Source organism: Equus caballus, chromosome 9 (assembly GCF_041296265.1).
Source record: "Equus caballus isolate H_3958 breed thoroughbred chromosome 9, TB-T2T, whole genome shotgun sequence".
NCBI classification, from domain to species: Eukaryota; Metazoa; Chordata; class Mammalia; order Perissodactyla; family Equidae; genus Equus; species Equus caballus.
Window position 1 is genome coordinate 67,933,819 of NC_091692.1, and position 20,936 is coordinate 67,954,754.

A 20,936-nucleotide genomic window follows, 5' to 3' on the forward strand; every position below is an offset into this window, starting at 1 on the left:
GCTCAAGCGTTCCTACAGCGAAACCAGCGAATCATCAACTTCCGACAGGAGACGACGCGGAAGTCTCTCGGGTCCCGGCACCTCAAGAAGTGAAGCAGAGACCTTTTTCTCCCGAGTTTCATACTGTCACTTCACCCTCTTCCCGGCCGAACTTCGCAGTGCTAATCAACTGGGACGACGAAAAGCTACGAGCAGATCCTTACTGGCCGACCTGGGACCCAATTCGCGGCTGCCTCACACGTGTGTCAGGCCTACCGCGACCGCCACCGCCTTTCGGCCTTGCCCCGCATCTCGCGCGCTCCCACGCCTTCCTCGCGCTCAAAGCCCTCCTCACCTCCTTTACGGAGAGAAACTCAAGCAACGGAAAGACTAGATGCCGATCCAAAAAGTGCGCGATGCGAGTAGTCAAGTCGTACTCCGCCATCTTGCCAAGGAAAAGGGGAGTTTGTTCTCACTAAAACTTTATTGGTAGAGACAACAAACGGACAGGGCCCGTATTGCGCATGTGCAGTGGTTAAACTAGCCCTGGGAAAGGGACAGTGTTCAGCCTGGAGCGCGCAGAGAACAATAGCGCATGCGCGAGGGTTCTCCCTTCTTCTGGGCAACTCCAGGGCGGGGCGACACGGCGGAGCGCGGTTTCTTATGTTTACAGGATTGTCGGTGTCCTGCGGTCCGTTCTGTGAATAAATATTGAAAACTCAAGAATTTATTGCTAAGGCAAGAATGTTGATTGCACTGTAATGCGGCAGAGGACAAGATAATGAGGCTCCTGCTCTCCAGGGAAGTTACTTAAATGGAGGAATATGAGCTTTTATTTGGCATGTAGTAATCGTTTTGTAAGCGTTTGTTAAATTAAGGTGGGATGGGTTTCTAGACAGAAAAAGAAGTGAAATAATTTCAGATTATAGTAAGAGCCATAACTTGGTGGGGGTGGTCGGGTTGAGCTTTTTCAATTAGGGTGTTGAGAGAAAACTCGGGGTAACAATTTAGCTAAGAGTTGTACTAAGAGGAGGTGACCAATTGGAGCCTGGGTAAAAACTCAGGTTATTTTGCCTGGTGGAAGGCACAGCAAAGACAAAGCCCATGAAACAGAAAAAGACTTGGTGTGTTTCAAAAACTGGGTATCCTGTGTGACTGGAGAGTGAGGTTAAAGACCTTGAGAAGGGCCAGGTCATGATTAAGGTAAGGAGTGTGGATTTTATTATAAGTCCTCTGAAGTCTCCTTGGTAGTTCCTTCTCATCTTTCAAGCATTTTCATGAGTACCTTGGGATTTAGGACCTTTTCTCTGTCTAGGCCAATGCCCTAAGTGATATCATTCAACCTAACGGCTTTAAATGTGATCTATGCATTGACAACTCCCAAATTATAGTCCCAACACAGACTATTAGTTAAGCACAGACTCACATATATCCAATTGCTTACCCAACATCTCAACATTAACATGTCCACAACCAAACTCCCCCATGTGGCTCATCAAAACCTGCTCCTTTTGCACTCTTCTCCTCCTTAGTGAATGTCAACTCCATCTGTCCAGTTGCTCAGACTCAAGACCTTGGAGTCATCCTTGACTTTTCTCTCTCTCTCTTACACTTTACATTGAATCCACCAACAAATCCTTTGGTTCTAACCTTTAAAGCATATCCAGATCCAATCACTTCACACCATCTCCAAAGTTAATCCCTAGTCCAAACCACCATCTCTTGCTTTGATTTTTGGAGTAGGCTCTTCACCAATCACCTTGCTTCCCCCTCTTTTCCTCCTATGGTTTATTCTCCATACAGCAGCCTTTTAAAAGTCAAATTATGCTCAAAACCCTCCAAGCCTTATCTCACTCAGAGTAAAAGATGTAAGTCTTATGATGGCCTAAAAAGTCCTAGATCATCTGGACCGATTACATCTCTGACCTCATCTTCTCCATTTTCTCCTCTTGCTCACTCTACCCCAGCCCTAAGTAATCACTAATCTACTTTCGGTCTATACATTTCCCTATTCAGGACTTTCATATGAATGGAATCACATAATCTGTGGCCTTTTTTCACTTTGCATAATGTTTTTAAGGTTCATCCAAGTTGTAGCATATATCAGTACTTCACTCCTTTTTATGGCCAAATAATATTTCATTGTATGGATATATCACATATTGTTTACCCATTCATCTGCTGATGGACATTTGGGTGGTTTCTACCTTTTGGGTACTATGAATAATGCTGCTATAAACTTTTATGTACACATTTTTATGTGGACATGTTTTCATTTCTCTTGGGTATATACCCAGAGGTGAAATTACTGGTTTTTATGGTAACTCTATGTTTAATCATCTGAGGAACTGCCAAACTGTGCTATAATTTTGCAAGATGTTACCACTGGAGGAAACTGGGTAAAGGGTATATGGGATCTCGCTGTATTGTTTCTTAGATCTGCATGCGAATCTACTATCTCAGAATAAAAGTTTATTTTAAAAAAATGATTCCTAGATTTTGGGCTTAAGAAACTGGAGGGGTGGCACAGTGGCACAGCGGTTAAGTGTGCACATTCTGCTTTGGCGGCCCAGGGTTCACTGGTTTGGATCCCGGGTGCAGACCAATGCACCACTTGGCAAGCCATGCTGTGGTAGGCGTCCCACATATAAAGTAGAGGAAGATGGGCATGGATGTTAGCTCAGGGCCGGTCTTCCTCAGCACAAAGAGGAGGATTGGCAGCAGTTAGCTCAGGGCTAATCTCCAAAAAAAAAAAAAAAAAAGGAACTGGATACCTGCTGATGACTATGGGAGAAGAATGGCAAAGAAATATGTATGGGTGCTAAAATCAGGAATTCTGGTTCAGACAGAATAAGATATTAGACATCCAAGTGGTGATGTTCGTATACAAATGGAGATCTATTCTGGATCAGTTGATATAGTTGTTAATCACTTACCATGCACGGAACCTTGTACTAGATGTTTTCAAGAATTTGCGAGTATGATATGATCTCTGCCATCCTGCCATTTAGAGTATTGTTAGGAAAGAAAAGCTGAATTCCCATGAAGCAGAGAATACATGATAGTATAGGGTGCTACACTGGGGGGATAGTAGCCTCTGTAGCCTCCAAGAGTTAAGAAATGATAGCTGTAATTTTAAGTTTCCTGGAAGCTCAGACACTACAGTTGTAATAGAATTTAGACAGGAAAAGCGGAAGTTAAAGAGAGAAATAGCAAGAACTAAGGCTTCCAACAGAAGTGAGCTGCGGCAGAGGAAGGAAGGAAGCAGATGGCAGTATGGAAACTTGCCATAAATGAACAGAGAGTATCTTTGAGAAGCAGAAACAAATAAGATGCAATTCAATTTGAAAAACATTTTAAACTTTTATCATATGCAATGTACTAGGCTAGGTGTTAATGGGAATATATAATCGTAATAGCTACTCTCTGTCCACAGAAGCTTTCAATCTGATAGAGGACAATTATTCACTCATTCATGCAATGTAAATTGAACACTTACAATGTGCTAAGTACTGTTCTAGGTCCTGGGCGTACAGCTGTAAAGAAAAGAAACCACCTTCTCTAAAGAAGCTTATATTCAAATGGAAGGAGACAGATAAAAGCATATATATATATATATATATATATATATATATATATATATATTTTGTGTGTGTGTGTGTGGAAGATTAGCCCTGAGCTAACTACTGCCAATCCTCCTCTTTTTGCTGAGGAAGACTGGCCCTGAGCTAACATCTGTGCCCATCATCCTCCACTTTATATGTTGGACACCTACCACAGCATGGCTTGCCAAGCGGTGCCATGTCCACACCCGGGATCCCAACCGGCGAACCCCAGGCAGCCAAAGCAGAACATGCGCACTTAACTGCTTCGCCACCAGGCCAGCCCCAAAAGCATATTAACAAATATATACTCCGTCAGGTGGTGATAAATGCTATGAAGAACAATATGCAAGGTAAAAATTAGAGAATGATCGAGAAAGGTTGCTAATTTTATCAAGTGGTCAGGGAAGACCTCTCAGATAGGAAGAATTTGACAAAAGCCCTGAAGGAAGTGAGGGAGCCTTGAGGCTCCCTAGAGGAGGAAAGTTCCAGGTGAAGGAATATTAAGTACAAGCAAAATTTTGCTTGGTATCCTTGAGGAATAGTAAGAAGACTAGAAATTCAAAAGCTGATTCAGCAAGAGGAAGGGTGGTAGAAGATGAGTTCAGAGAGGGAGTGGGGAGCCAGATGACAATGTTTTGTAGGCCACAGGAAGGACTTTGAGTTGTATTCTGAAATTAGGTAGGAAGCTATTGGAGAGTTTTGAGCAGAGAAATCACATAATCAGAGTTATGCTTTAAAAAGACCACTTTGAAGGTTTGGGGGAAGTTGGGCGGACAAGCATATACACAGAGAGACCAGTTAAGAGACTATTGACATAATTCAAGCAAGAGATGATAGTGGCTTAGATGAGAGTGGTAGCATTGAAACAGCTGTGGACAGTAGTGAAATTCTGAATATATTTTGGATGCAAAGCTATCAAAACTTGCTAATGGATTGGATGAGAAAGAGAAGGGTGAAGGATGACTCTAAGGTCTGGAAGAACTAAAAGGCCATTTACTGAGATGAGCAAGGGTGCGATGGATGCATGTTTTAGAGAGGAGAGAAGTCAAGAGTTTAGTTTTGGACATATTATGTTTGGGATGCCTATTAGACATACGAGAGACCGATCTCCTAGGCGGAGATACTGAGATACTGATTAGGCAGTGGTACATATGAATCTGAAATTCAGGAGAAAGATAAGAGCTGAAGATAGAAAACTAGATCTTGTCAACCTATTGATGAAATTTGAAATAATGGGACTGGATGAGATAAGTGTGTGTTTGGAAAAGAGATGAGGTGAGCTAAATCGTAGACACTTCAACTTGTAGAGGTTGAGACAATTCAGACCAAGTGAAGCAGCTGGAGAAAGACTGGCAGTAAGTGGAGGAGAGAAGAGGAACACAAGAAAGTGATGTCCCAGGCGCCAGAGGAGGAGAGTGGTCCGAGCAGCAAGGAGCAATGAACTATGTCAAATGGTGCTGGTAGTTCAAGATGATGACTGAATATTACCCTTTGGCTTTCAAAAATATACAGGTTATTGATGAGCTTGATAAGAGCAGGTTCAGTGAGTGGTGGATAGACGTCTGTTTGGTGTGAGCTCAAAGATGGTAGGAAAGGAAGTGAAACAACATATATAAAGATATCTTTTGAGGAATTTTACTAGAAAGGGAAGCAGTGAAATGGAGTGATCGATGTGAGGTCTAGGGAAGGTGTTTTAAAAGATGTGTGTATGCTGATGGACATGATACAATACACTTATGTAAATAACTGTAATGGAAGGCTAGAGTATTATGAGAAGGTGTAGGATATATGAGAAGAGCATGGAGTCCTAATCTGACTGGTCCCAAACAGAAATTGATTTTCACTGTGAGTAGAGAAAATAGAGAAAGCACGGTGGATTGGTTGTCTTTTGTATTGAGACTGCTCACTTTTACAACAGATATGGAAGAGAGCACTGTAGGTGGTTCAGGAACAACTCAAACACTGTAGAGACACAAAAACGGGAAAATGTAAGAAATATTTGAGAAAGACAACTTGGGAAGTTAGCCCAAGGTTGAAGACTATAAGGGGAGGATATGCCAGAAAAGGAAGACCAGGGCCAAATAGTAGAAAGCTCATGTGAGGAATTTGAAATTTATCTGAGGTCATGAGGATCCTTAAAGTATTTTTGAGTATGAGAGGGAATAATCCTATCTGTGTTTCAGGAAGGTAATTCTGACGGTTGTGTGGACAGTGGATTAGCTAGGTGAAATGCAGCCAGGCTGTGGAAGCTCTTCAAAACCAGACTGGGAAACTTGGATTTGATCAGATAGGCAACGGGAGCCACTCATTAAGTTCTTAAATAAAAAAAGGCATGAAGACAGTGGTGTTTTGTCTTTTAAAATTAAACTGGAAGTGATTTACAAGATGGATTAAAGTGGTGACAGATTGGAAACTCTGCTGATTTGCCTGGCTTTTCCCCTGGAATTTTCCTTGCTGGTTTGTGAAAATATCCTATTTCTTTTTATAAAAGAGATTTAGCCCCAAATATGGAAAATCTGACTTTCTTGCTTTAGTCTCTTCCTAGTATTTTAGTTAAAAAGAGATACTACAGAGGAAGGACAGGCAAGGCCTCACCTGGTAGTATCTAGGTGGTATCAGGTGAAGCCTTTGATTTTCATACCTTCATCAAATATTCATTGAATGCTTTCTATTTGCTGATCACCATGTTGGGCTCTGGGGAAATAAAGAAAGGAAACCAGTCCCAGCCTGCAAGGAGATTATGGTGTAGTGGGGGTGGCAAGCATACAAAATGTAAAATAATCCTAGCACAATGTGAGAGTGTCTGTGCACAGAGTGCTCCTGGGAGTCCAGGGGAGAAAGTGACTGGCTGCCAGAGAAAGTTGGAGCTGCACGGAGAAGGTAACATTTGGCTTCCTCTACCTGAGAAGGTGTTCAGCTGGCTAAGGAAAGGAGAGAGAATGTTTCAGGTAGAGGGAAGAGCAGGCACACAGGCTTGACTGTGAAAAAAAGCTTAATGTGGTTGGAGACTTTGTGCCTAGAGGGCAGCATGTGTGATGTCGAGTAGTAGGACGTGAGTCTGTATTGAGTGGTGAGGGCCGAATTGTCAAGGGTGCTGTGGACTATGCTGAGGAGTTTCAATTCTATCCTGCAGGCTGATTTTCCTGTTGACTCTTTTAACAACTCCCTTCGCCATACCCTCCCCTATCTTTCTAGTTCAGGCTCTGATCATTGCTGATACGGATTAGCAATTAGTCTTCCACAGGGTCTCCTTGTCACTGGTCCTGCACCCATCTAATCTGCCCTTCATGCTGCTGTCTAGGTGATCAGAATGTACATCTAATCCTGTTATGGGCTGAATTGTGCCCCCTACCAAATTTATATGTTAAAGTCCTAATCCCCAGTACCCCAGAATGTAACTGTATTTGGAGGTAGGGTTTTTAAAGAGGTGATTAGGTTAAAATGAGGTCATTAGGTGAGCCCTAATCCAATATAACTTGGGTCCTAATAAGAAAAGGAGATTTAGGACATAGACATGTACAGAGGAAAGACCACATGAAGATGCAGGGAGAAGATGGCCACACAAGCCAAGGAGAGAGGCCCTAGAAGAAACAACCCTGCCAACACCTTGAACTTGGACTTCTAGCCTTCAGAATTGTGAGAAAATAATTTTATGTTGTTTAAGTCACCCAATCTCTGGTACTCTGTTTTGGTAGTCCTAGAAAACTAATACAGTTAGCACTTCCTTTTTCATATAGTATAAAGTCAAAACTTCTTAGCACATAATGTAAAGGTCTTTAGAACCTTCTCTCTCCAGAACCCTACACCCCTTCCACACTAAGTTTTGCTCAAACAAGCCACCCAGTTTATTGTTTTTTTTTTTTACTTGCTGTCCAGCAGCTCCTTCCATCGAAAATGCCCTTCTGCCCCCTCGCACCCTGTTGACTACCTCTTCACTTTTTAAGACTCAGATGAAGCATCGTCTTCACTAGTGTGTTTCCCATTAGCAGAGCATGTCTGAAGTAATCACTCCCTCCTTCTGCCTCTCTCTACTGGCAGCAAATTTTATCTCAGAGCCTATTAACATTGTACCTCACTTTTTTTTTTTCACGTTTGTTTCCACCTACTAGACTGTAAACATCTTGAGTATAAGTATAATTATCTTGATATCTATGAATAACTGTCTTTCTAGTCTCAATTCCTGTCTTAGTACCTGACATAGAAGTACGTGATAAATGCTCTATAAATGAATAAATATGCATAGAGCCTTGATATTCAGACGTGCATGTTCTTGAAAGAAGTTCATCCACAGTTTGGAATAGTCTAATGAATGCCTATCACTACTGCTGTAGTGGACATATTTTTAGAATGCTCATGCCTCCTGACTCATGCCTCTCTTAGATATTTCTAAATAACACTAAATAACATTATTTTTAATCCAGTTACCTTTTTTATACATGGCATGCTCATGCCTATTGAATTGTAATATGTCTGCCTTCTTTAGTTATGTTTCCGGTTCATTTATTCAGCACACATTTATTCAGTCCCCATTCTGTGCCAGACACAGTGCTAGATTCTGAGGGTAAGAAAATGACTAAAATGCTGTTCCTACATAAAGGAACTCACAATTAGGGAGAAGAGACCGATTCATAAACCAACAATTATACTGCTGTGTGGTAAGTGCAATGATAGAGATGTGCGTGAGATATTAATGGAGTGGTTTGATTAGATTGAAAGTACAGACATATCTTATATCTAGGTGTTTTCCTTTTTTTTTCCCCAAAATAATTATTGCTTCTTGGAGTGTGTATCTTCAGAAGATGACTTTTTCCTGACCTTATTCCTTTGCTCTGGAGGGACCTTATGGAACTCCTCATGTACTGATTCCGTCTAATGCCTGTGTGAGAATTTCCAGAAGCCTCAGTCCTGCTGTCATCCTCATTAAAGAATCACGCAGAGGGAAGGCGCTTTCGGAGGACTTAAATCCCCTTCTTTCTTCACTTACCACCTCATATAAAGCTAGGATTGACAGCTAATTCTACTCTATTCTGAGACCTTATAATATGTGAAGTGAAGAATATTGGGCAAAGGGAACCACCACTGCTTTTTCTCATCTGTCCCCAGTGTTAGGACCTGGAATGTGGCTACCCCATTCTTTGGGTGAAAGTAGAAATTCCCAGTTGGGACTATTTCAGGGGAATCTGAAAGAATTGTGATGAATCTGAAAGAGTTGACAAGCTAATATAAACTGCTAGCCGCTTCAGGACATAATTAAAATACCTGTGTATCTGTTCAAATACTTCTAATTCTGTGTGTCTTTTATAGAATATTCCACATCTGTGTTATCGTTCTTTAAAAAGTCCTGCAGTTTGGGGGCCGGCCTGGTAGCGCAGTGGTTGAGTGCGCACGTTCTGCTTCTCGGCTGCCCAGGGCTCACGGGCCTGCATCCTGAGTGCGGACGTGGCACTGCTTGGCAAAAAGCCATGCTGTGATAGGCGTCCCATGTATAAAGTAGAGGAGGATGGGCACAGATGTTAGCTCAGGGCCAGTCTTCCTCAGCAAAAAGAGGAGGATTGGCAGTAGTTAGCTCAGGGCTAATCTTCCTCAAAAATTAATTAATTAATTAATTAAAATTAAAAGTCCTGCAGTCCAAATAAACACTTGCTGCCTGATTACCAAACCAACATGGTTGATTAATATACTTACCAATAGAAATAGAGTGATACTGAAAGTGCAGTACAAGCTCTAATAATGACAATTATCATGTGAACACATTCTCTTGTATGATAACAACCAGCTTCAATTATCTGGCCAAAAATATTATTTAGCATTTATTTGAAAAATCTGATGTGAAAAATATGGGCCCTTTAAGAAAGTAATTTTTAAATAAATTTTCCATGTTACTTTAAGTTATATATCTCAAGCCAGTACTAGGATCTACTGGCCATGAGGGAATTAAGCGAGTATTGCACGCAAGACAAGTTACTTCTCATCTAGCCAAACAACAAAAGTAAATATTGAGATGATGTAGGGAGCCAAGCAGAATTTTCAGCCTGGAACCCAAACAGGAAACCAGGGTTTTCCAGGGTCTCTAGAGGCCCAATGCAGAAGAGTTAACTAGGAAGAAGAGTAAGTCTGTTCATGCTTGTGGTATACCCTTTGTCATATTGTATTTATCTATCTGTTTACACATCTGTCCCTTCCACTAAACCATGAGTTCTACCAGGTCAGGAATGAGGTGTATTTGCGTCTACACCAATGTACTTTTTGGAGGAAATAAAGAAAAGGGAAAGAAGGCCTGGAGGTAGCCCTAAAGAGGAATAACAGCTGGAATTCATGGGGAGGCACTTGGATATTTTAATATTATCAGACTAACCAGATAATATGAGACCATGGATATGGTTAGAGAAGTCTTCCCTGACTTTCCTATTTAGAATTAGCTTCCCCTGTTTTTTTCTTACCTTTTTTATTTCCCTCCCAGTGCTCATCACAATCTATAATGACCTTGTTTATTTGTTTACTGGTCTACATCCTTCTCACCTTAAGATAATTCCGTGAAGGTAGGAACCTGATCTGTGGTCTTGTTCATTACTGCCCAATAACTGTTTGTTGCTTACTATTTGCTGAATGACTCTCTGAATGAATTAATATGTGTGATTTAGGCCAAATGAATATGTTTGTGTCCTGAAATTTTCTTACATTATAGAAGTTTACTTACAAACCAGGATACAGTGTGCAGAAGGGGAAGTAGAACTACTGAAAAAGGAAAGAACATAAAAAGTGCCTTGAATCCTGGTATTTGATCTCTGAAAGGGAAATCTCCTCTTTTTATTCTCCTAAATGATAATGGAAAATTAACTCAATGCCAGTACTGGAAGGGAGTGGGTTATTGGTATTCTTATCTTTGAAGGCTTCTCTGAGTCCTGGAGATAGGAGATGAGGGAGTGCTCACAGCAGTTAAGCACCATTTATTTAACAAAAGTATTCTGTACATGCCATCTAACAAGAAGTGAGTGGGGCTACAAATATACAAGGAAGCCTAAGAGGAAGTTTGGGAGGAAGCAGCAGATACCGAGCCGAGGTCCCAGTCTGTAGCTGCTGGAAAAGATCTGTGTACTAGCTTCACTGTTTTTCTCTTTTCTTCATTTCTTTTTGATTTTTAAAATAATTTCTTTTTTTTGAAGAAGAAGAAGAAGATTAGCTGTGAGCTAACATCTGCCTCCAATCCTCCTCTTTTTGCTGAGGAAGATTGGTCCTGAGCTAACATCTATGTCTATCTTCCTCTATTTTTTTATATGTGGGATGCCTGCCACAGCATGGCTTGATGAGCGGTGCAGATGTCTGTGCCTGGGATCTGAACCTGCCAACCAGGGCCACCGAAGGGGATCAGGAGCTTAACTGCTGGGCCACCAGGCAGGCTCTTTTATCTTATTTTTTTAATAATAATTTTGTATGTGATTTGCCCTCGGTACTCTCCTGGTGCTCATTTCTATGGGAAATTAGGGTTTTTTTTCTGATACAGGGAGGCGAGTGGAGAAAAGCTTTTCTGACTTCAGCATGCTCCCCCTTCTGTTGTTTATGTGTAGTGCTCAAAACTTTGGTGGTTTGCTCTCTGGGATTCTCAGGCCCCGTTTCCTTCCCTCTGGACCTTTTCTTCCCTTCTTCCCAGTTGTCCCAGTGCTGCTGAGATTTATTCTACTCGCAGCAGCTTCTCTTCCTCAGTGTGGGGCCATGTCCCAGTCAGAGCACGGGGGAGTCACAGGCTTTAGAGTCACAGGGTGCTCTGCTGCTCCGGGCCCTGGGCTGGAGCATCGTCCCTGCGGGAGCAGACACAGCATTCGCTCCTGCGTAGGCTGCTGCGCGCCGGCGGCTGCTGAGCCCGGGCGGCCGCGCGCTCCCGGCGCCGAGCCCGCGCCTGCGCCTGCGGGCCTCTGAGCGCACCTGCCCGGGCTACCGCCGGGCCTTGGCTTCGCAGTGGCCGCCGGCTGCCTGCCTTCTTCCTCCCGCACAGATCCTGAGAATCTGTGACTGTTGGGGTCTGGCCACACCCGCTTGTATTTTGGGGTCCCCTATCTTTGTTGTAAATGTTGCCCAGGCCTCTTGGTTTCGCCATGGAGTTGCTCTGTTTTTGTTGTTTGTTTTTGCTTTTTGTTTGTAGGAATTCAAAGATTTAAAACTTGGGCTTCTGCCCTCTCGCCCGAATCTCACTCAGCTGCGTTTAAAGCTGGGACAAACCTGGGACCAAGCAGATATGACCTTCCACCCAGGCTTTTTGAATTAAAGAGCCGTCCTAAATATTTATCAAATGTATTGACCCTCTTTATCCCTCTCACTACTCCCTTTACATGCAGCAGCTTCTTTCTTTCTAAACAGTTCTGCTGTGTTCAGCTTTGCCTTCACCCTCCATGCTTGGCCTAAGTAATCTCCCTAACGTGCAGATATGACCATATCACTTCCCTATTCCTACAGAATAAATCCTGAACTCCGTGCCAGGGCATACAAGACCCTCCATAACAGGGACCTTTCTCTCTCTTTTGTCTGACTTCCTGTTGCATCACCTTCAAACCCTGTGCATGAAGAATACTGAGCTCCTTGTGATCACACGCATATATGGCATTGTTTCAAGCTTCAGTGCTTTTGTGCATCTTATGGCTTCTGCTTCAAATGTCTTTCCCACCTTTCTTCTGCTGGCTAATTCTTTTGTTTTGTTTTTTTTTTCATTTATTTATTTATTTTTTGAGGAAGATTAGCCTTGAGCTAACATCTGCTGCCAGTCCTCCTCTTTTCTGAGGAAGACTGGCCCTGAGCTAACATCAGTGCCCATTTTCCTCTACTTTATATGTGAGATGCTTGCCACAGCATGGCTTGCTGGGCGGTGCCATGTCCGCACCCCAGATCCAAACCTGCGAACCCTGGGCTGTCGAAGCAGAATGTGTGCGCTTAACTGCTGCACCACTGGGCTGGCCCTGCTGGCTAAATCTTATTCGACGTTCCAGGCTTAACTGCCCTCCCCTGGGATTCCACAGCATCTTGTAGTTCTTGATGTACATGATCTGATGAAGTGTCTCCTCCACTTAAAAGTAAACTAGGGACCATATCTTACTCACCTTTGTGCCCCCGCATCAAGTACAGTGCCCTGCATATAGATAATATTAACATTTTCACTGCTTCCTGCTTCTACCTGTCTTTTCTGAGTCATTTTACCTGCTCTTGGTACATCAACTATGCCCTATTTCATCTCCCGCCATGGTACATTAAAAGTAAAATATATCAAATTTCTCTCAGTGGCTCAGGCACTTCTTCTGAGCTCCAGATCACTTATTCACCTGCTTGGGTAACATCTGCACTTGTTTAATCCAAAATCAAGATCCGGCTCTCCACTAGTGTCCCCTTTCTTGGTCAATGGTACCTTGTTGATCATACCAGAAAAGAGGAGTTGTGCTAATGCATTCTGTTTTCTAAACCCCCCAATCATCAAGTCTTCTTGATTCCACCTTCCAAGCATCTCTCAGATCCTTCCTTTTCTCTTATCCACTGTTGCTACCACCACTTGAAGCCATGTCATCTCTCACCTGAAGCCATTAAAAGTAGATTTCTAATCATATCCCTGTATCCACTCTTGACTTTGTCTAATCTATTTTACATATGATGGACAAAATTACTCTTTGAAAATGAAAACCTGATCATATTGTCCTCTGCTTAAAAGCAAATCATGGCCTTTCATTGATCTTAGCATGAAGTCTGAAAATCTTTAAAGTGGCCTCTAAGTTCCTGTTCTTCCTTTCACCCACTGGCTTCCTTTAAATTCCTCAAATTCAGCCAGCTCCTTCCTATCACCCGGTTATGCTAGTTCCTATGCCTGGATGCTCCACGCCATCCTCCTTACCCCCTTACCAGCCCAAACTCATACTTTAGATTTCGTGTGGTAAATATTTCTCTGCTCTTCTTTATATTACATATGTATGTATCCCTAAACAACATAGTTTTGTTTCTGAACTTTGCATAAATGAAATCATGTTGTATGCATCCTTTTGTGACTTGTATTTTATATTCAACCTTGCATTTGAAGGATTCATCCATGTTGCTTGAATGTACACTTTGTTCATTTTCATTGCTCTATAATATTCCACCGCTTCTTAAAATCTACTCTAGAGCTGATGAACTTTAGGGTTACTTCCAATCTGGGGCTGTAATGAACTATGAATGATGCTACTATGAACCTTTGTATACATATATCCTGGTCTACCTGTGCATCTGTTTCTTCAGGGTATATACCTTTGAACTTTGGCAGGTAACACCAAACTGGTTTCTAAAGTGAGCATTCAAGATTACACTGATACACTCCATCAAGAGAATATGAGAGTTATTGTTGCTACACATCCTTGCTGACACTTTTTAATTCATGCCAATCTGATGGAGGTATATTTTGCATATACTTTCATAATAAATTGATGCTTATAAAATAATAATATGACAATATGTGGTTAGTTGTTTCCATAGATGGCCACAACAATACCTCCAACCCCACATACCCTTCTGCAATGTGATTTTGTAACTCCTCCATTAAAAAGTGGAGTCTATTTCTTTTCCCCCTAAATCTAGGCTGATGCCATGATTTGCTTTGGCTTCTAGGTCTAGGTGTTAAGAAGACCTGCAGCTTCCACTTTCATTCTCATGAGATCCAGCTGCCATATAAATAAACTCAGACTACACTACTGAATGATGAGAGACTGTGTAGGAAGAGCAAGGCCAAGCCTCTATTTCAACTAGTCCAGCTAAGCTGCCAGACACATGAGTGAAGCCTTCTTAGACGTTCCAGCCTCAGTCAAGCTTTCAGCTGAATGCAGCTGCATGAGTGAACCCAGAAAATACTATATACAGAAATAAAAAATGGTTATTTTAAGCCACTAAGTTGTGGAGATTTTGTTATGTTGCAGTAGATAAATGAATCACAGTATATATCAAAGGCCTTTACCTTCCATATCAATTTCCTTCTTTTAACCATCTATCTTAAATATTTAAAAGTGAAGTTTTTAAATGTGTATAAAAATGTTCATTGTAGTGCTATTTACATCTTTTTAAAGTGGAAACAACTTCTATGTTTAAAGTTTGGAATACAGAGTAATAAAATAAATTATGATGCTTTCATAAGATAAAACATTCTACAGCCAAAACTATGTTGAAAGGATTTTTAATGACAGAAAATGCTGAAGAAAAATATCAAGTGGTAATGGCAGAGTTGTATATATATATATACCTTTTTTTCATGTTAAAAAATTGTACATAAGGGGTCAGCCCAGTGGCGTAGTGGTTAAGTTTTCATGCTCCACTTCAGTGGCCCAGGGTTGGCAGGTTCAGAGCCCTGGTGCAGACCTACACACTACTCACCAAGCCAAGCTGTGGTGGCATCCCACATACCACATAGAAGAAGACTGGCATAGGTGTTAGCTCAGCAACAATCTTGCTCAAGCAAAAAAGGAAGACTGGCAACAGATGTTAGCTCAGGGCCAATCTTCCTCACCAAAAAAACAAACAAACAAACAAACAAACAAATGTACATAGAAAACACTGGAAAAAATAAATCAATATATTAACAATGGTTTGGTGATTTTGATTTAAATTTTCCCATTCTTTGAAAGTTTTCTAGGAAAGGATACATTACTTACATAATGAAAGAAAAGATGCTAATGTCATTTTGGGGGCTAGTAGAAAACCTTCAGTCAAATTTTACATGCCCTGGAAGAGAAAACACCCCTGCTTTTTAAGTTGTAGTCTGTGGTACTCTGCTTCCCCTGGTGGCAATCAGTTCAAATTTCAGGAACAAACCTAAAGGCTTGGTAGCCCAGATCTTTGAAATTTAGACAACAGAGTTTCTAACTCTTTATTTTTCTAAATTAAAAAGAAACCTACTATTTTACTGTTAGAATTATTTTATAGAAAAAAGGACATTTCGAAGTCCTAAATGTAGGACGAACATAATCTCAAAATAAAGGACAGTCCTTTTAAGACATTTAACTTTACGTTAAAACTCACTATGGACTCAAATTTTCATTTTGCCATGGACTGGTGGAAACTTTGGGAGACTGGCTCAAAAAAGAAAAAACAACACTAAAATTTAAAATTACACAAAGACAGCAAATGTCATATATATTCTTCCTCGGTAGAAAACCACCTAGAGTTCCCAATAAAATTATCTTTAAAGTTGAGAGTAGTGGACTTCTAGAGTTCTAAGTTAGACTTCCTTCGAGGGCAGAGTTTCTCTAACTGCAGGTGCTTATTTAATATTCAGTCTCAGGGGCCCTATTAATATTGAATCCTTGGGACTGTGGCCTAGGAATGTACACTTTTAACAACATCCTCAGGGAAGAGTTACATACTTAAAATTGAAGGAAAGGTAATTTTTTTTTTTTTTGAGCAAGATAGGCCTTGAGCTAACATCTGCTGCCAGTCCTCCTCTTTGCTGAAGAAGACTGGCCCTGAGCTAACATCTCTGCCCATCTTCCTCTACTTTATATGTGGGACGCCTACCACAGCAACCCAGGATCCAAACCCGCGAATTCCGGGCCACCAAAGCGGAATGTGGGAACTTAACCACTGCGCCACCAGGCCAGCCCCTGGGAATGTCATCTTTTAAGGGTTCTCTATCTTGATCTGCTTGGTGGATCATGGCTGTAACATACGTAAAAATTCATCAAGATGTATACTTAATTTGTATGTTTTATGTAAGTTACACCACAATAAAAAGTAAAAAGAAACAAAAAATACTAGGAATTACACATTACTTCAGCAAAATAAATAAACCTATTGTTTAGTAAATTTTAATTAATACTCATAATTTTTATATTTCTTGTTCTGAAGCAAGTTATTTTGCATTTTTGTTAGGAAATTTAGGCATTGGCCATTTTAGAAACAACCTTTTACACAGTTTTGGTTAAAATAGTCTTGATTTTTTTAATGGAAATACAATTCTAGTTTATAGCCAAATTTATTTGTTTGAAAAACAAGCCATCACTTTGTATTCTTGATAGATAAAATTCATTATTTTAGATTTAAAAATTTTTGTATTTCTTTAGAAAGTTGATGTTTCAAATAAATGGTACTTTTAAAATCCCATAGTCTTTGTTTTGTGGATATGAAGAGATGAAAACTTCTGTAGGAAGGAAGAAAAAGAAAGGAAAGAAAGAAGGTGGACAAAACAAGTGTCCTAAGGACAAAATATTCCCGCCCATCCTCTCAGAATAAATCCCTTCAAATAGCTTAAGACATTTTACTCGTTATGATCTTTAGTTATATCTCTAACTATTTATTCTCTGATTTCTATGTAGAACAGCCTTCTTAACTGCATAATAGCTTATTGTTTAACACTTTACATTTGAACATATTTTGTAGCTGTTTCTACTGGTGTGTATTTACAAGCTTTATTATTATTTAAAATATTTGACTTACGGGGCTGGCCCCGTGGCCGAGTAGTTAAGTTCACACGCTCCACTTCAGTGGCCCAGGGTTTCGCCAGTTCGGATCCTGGCCACGGACATGGCACTCCTCATTGGTCCATGTTGAGGCGGCGTCCCACATGCCACAACTAGAAGGACCGACACTAAAATATACAACTGTGTACTGGGGAGATTTGGGGAGAAAAATGTTGAAAAAAAATAGAAGATTGGCAACAGTTGTTAGCTCAGGTGCCAATCTTTAAAAAAATAAATAAATAAAATATTTGACTTTGTCTTCGTTGGAAAGAGGAGCAGGGACTCACTGCAAGGGGCAGAGTACCTTTAAGAATTTGTGGCCTCTCATTTTGATGCCTTATTTATCACACACCTTCACAATTTTACTAGTGTCAGAAGGAGGCCTGTTTTCCCTTGGAATGCTGCATTCTTCGGGGATGAAGTGTTCAGAGTGTTTAACACTGTAGTACTGGAGTGTCTCTTGAGTGTTTAGCATCTGGATACAGCCGTCATCACTGTAATGAGAGAGAGAGCAGGCCAGAACGGACTCAGTCCAGGGGAAAAGCAGGATCAACAGCAAATCTACCATGGCTTTTCCCAATGTTGCAAAATTAATGGGTCAATAAGGCATCACTATGAAATACTTCTGCAGTCTTGCATTTAATTTGTGTTATTGTCGCCCAAGCTACATACAGTTAGGAAATTACTCTAATAACCAATGATATTACTATAAAAATTTAGGGTATTATAAGCCATAATTTTCAAACAACAGTTACAGGTTGTTATTGTTAACTCTGTTTTTCTCATACACATGTAATAGTACCTTTCTCTTTTTTCAATAATAAAGAGTGCTAAAAATATTAAAACGCATTCTGAAGTATGATAACACACATTTGCTCAGAAATGATTTCCCTAGTGTTACCAAGAGAGACAGACTTCTAAACTAGATGAACCAGCTGACTTATTCTTATTCATAAAATAGTCTTTATTGCTTTTGTTATAAAAATCATACATATATGTAAAATATTTAAAAATTCAGATAAGCTGAGAAGAAAATAATTAAAATCTCTGGTAGAACAACCACTTGGAAATAATCTGTTAATATTTGTACGTAGAGATACAGCAAGAGTGACGCTTGGTCAATCTCAACGCAGGTCACTGCATTTATTTAGCACAAACCTTGCTTTATGAATATTAGCTCAACTAATTCAAAGAACGATTCCATAAGGTGGTACTATTAGAAACTCTATTTTACAGAAGAGAGAGCTGAGGAATAGAGTTATTAAATGACTTGCCCAAGGTCACACCTCTAGTAGGTGGCAGAGCTGGGATTTGAGGCCAGACAGTCTGACTTTGGAATCTGTATTCTTAGTCACTTGCTAAAATTACACTTACCAATATATTTTTTAAACAGGTTTATTGAGGCATAATTGATATACAATAAACTGTACATATTTAAAATATACAATTTAATAAGTTTTTTTAACCATCTTAACTATTTTTAAGTGTACAGTTCAGTAGTGTTCAGTATGTTAACATTCTTGTCCCATGAATCTCCAGAACTTTTCTGTCTAGCAAAATTGAAACTCTATATCCATTAGAAAACATTTCCCCCATTTACCGCTCTCCTCAGCCTTTGGCAACCACCATTCTACTTTCTTTTTCTATGAATTTGACTACTTTAGCTACCTCCTATAAATGCAATCATAAGGTATTTGTCTTTTTGTGGCTGGCTTATTTCACTTAGCATAATGTCTTCAAGGTTCATCATGCTGTAGCATATGACAGGATTTTCCTCCTTTTTAAAGCCAAATAATATTCCAGTGTATATATGTACCACATTTTGTTTATCCATTCATCTGTCAATGACATATGGCTGGCTTTCACCTCTTGGCTATTGTGAATAATGCTGCTACAAGCATGGCTATGCAAATACCTCTTTGAGATCCTGCTTTCAATTATTTGGATATATATCCAAAAGTGGGTCTGCTGGATCATATGGTAATTCTATTTTTAATTTTTTGTGGAACTACCATACTGTTTTTCATGGCAGCTGCACCATTTTACATTCCCACCAACAGTCCACAAAGATTCCAATTTCTCTACATCCTTGCCAACACATTACTTTCTGTTTTGTGTTTTCAATAGTAAACATTCTAGTGGGTGTGAGATTTGCATTGTGGTTTTGATTTGCATTTCTCTAATGATTAGTAATGTCGAACATCTTTTCATAAGCTTGTTGGTCATTTGTATATCCTCTTTGGAGAAATAGCCAGTCAAGTCCTTTGTCCATTTTTTAATTGGGTTGGTTTTTTGTTGTTGAGTTGCAGGAGTTCTTTATATATTCTGGATATTATTACCCAATATTTTTTTAAATAAACATGGAATAATATTTATACTTTGCAGGCTGTTTTGCAAAGTGCCTTTTTATGCATTTTGAATATATTCTTTAATATTACTTTGCTATAAGATCTATATTCTGTCATATGGTTACAGTATAATTTTTAATGATCCCTCTATTGTAGCCATCTTATGCTATTTTCTTTTTTTGCTATTAGAAATAAGACTGCACTGATCATATGTATTGATTTTATGATAGTTTCTGTATTATTTTCCTGAGTCCACTGTAACAAATTATCACAAATTTGGTGTGTATAAACAACAGAAATTTATTCTCTCACAGTTCTAGAGGCTAAAAATCAGAACTCTGGCAGGGCCACACTGATCCTAAGATTCTAAGGGAGATAATGTTCCTTCCATTTTCTAGCTTCTGAAGGCTGTTGGCATCTCTTGACTTGTGGCTGCATCATTCCCAACTCTTTATCTGTCTGTGTAATCTCCCTCTGCCTTAATCTTATTAGGACACTTGCTGCTCGATTTAGGGCCCACCCAGATAATACAGAATCATTTTATCATCTCAAGATCCTTAACTAAATTACATCTGCAAAGACCCTTTTTCCGTATAAAATAACAGTCACAAATTCTGGGGATTAGGATGTGAACATATCTTTTGGCAGGCCACCATTAAGATAAGTTTCTAAAATTAGAATTGTTGGTTCAGGGCATGTACAATTTAAATGTTTTTAGATGAATATTTCCAAATTGTGCTCGAGAATGACTTTTTTTTTTTATCATTCTTCTCTTTTATTTACTTATTTTTTATTTATTCTTTTGAAGAAGACTGGCCCTGAGCTAACATCCATGCCCATCTTCCTCCACTTTATATGTGGGACGCCTGCCACAGCATGGCTTGACAAGCAGCGCACAGGTTTGTACCCAGGATCCCAACTGGTGAACCCCAGGTCACCAAAGTGGAACATGTGAACTTAACTGCTGCGCCACCAGGCCAGCCCCAAGAATGACTTTGAATTGCATTTTTAATGTTCTTAAATGTGTGTGCTGTGTGTGTGCTTGCATACACACCATGCAAAAACATATGTGTACTGCATAAAAATAAAAAAAGAAAAGAGAAGAGAAGAGACAATTGGAGATTGGGGAGAAAATAGATAAGGGGGGGGGATTCTCAGAATTGTCTTCCTTGATAATTTAAGTTCTATCCATAGTTGTTTCAATAAAACATACCCTATTGGCCTATTGGTCTGGGCCTAGAAATGTAGCAAACTTGTGTGGTTTTGATTTATTTATTTGATTATCTCTGTTTTGTTTCTGTCTAGAAATGTTTTATTTTCAAATCTTTGCATTTTTGTGTAAAATAATTAATCTTCGATTGTGACATATTGTTTTCCATTAAAAAGAAACATTTTTTCCTATTTTCTCCAAGTGTTACATAATCTTTACAATGTGGAGTATAAATTTTTGAACTTTTAAAATCATTTGATGAACTAAAAAAAAGCTTCATATGTATGCACGTATGTGTGTTTTCTGTTGAGAGGTGGAATACCATCAGGATTGGGTATTTCTTTTC

At 39.9% G+C, this 20,936-nt stretch overlaps 1 protein-coding gene and 1 long non-coding RNA gene across 2 annotated transcripts in view; one reads left to right on the top strand and one right to left on the bottom strand.

Annotated features, from left to right (window-relative positions):
* EIF3E (eukaryotic translation initiation factor 3 subunit E) overlaps window positions 1–453 on the bottom strand; it is a 49,082-nt gene extending 48,629 nt beyond the window's left edge. The window contains exon 1 of the mRNA NM_001301291.1: window positions 335–453. Within this exon, the coding sequence (NP_001288220.1) occupies window positions 335–424 (90 nt within the window). The 5' untranslated portion in view covers window positions 425–453. The remainder of the gene's footprint in view (window positions 1–334) is intronic.
* Window positions 454–575: 122 nt separating this feature from the next.
* LOC138915425 (uncharacterized) lies at window positions 576–14,474 on the top strand. Its single transcript, XR_011421349.1, has 2 exons — window positions 576–1,182; window positions 14,196–14,474. It is a non-coding gene; the product is annotated as an uncharacterized lncRNA (long non-coding RNA).
* Window positions 14,475–20,936: the final 6,462 nt, after the last annotated feature.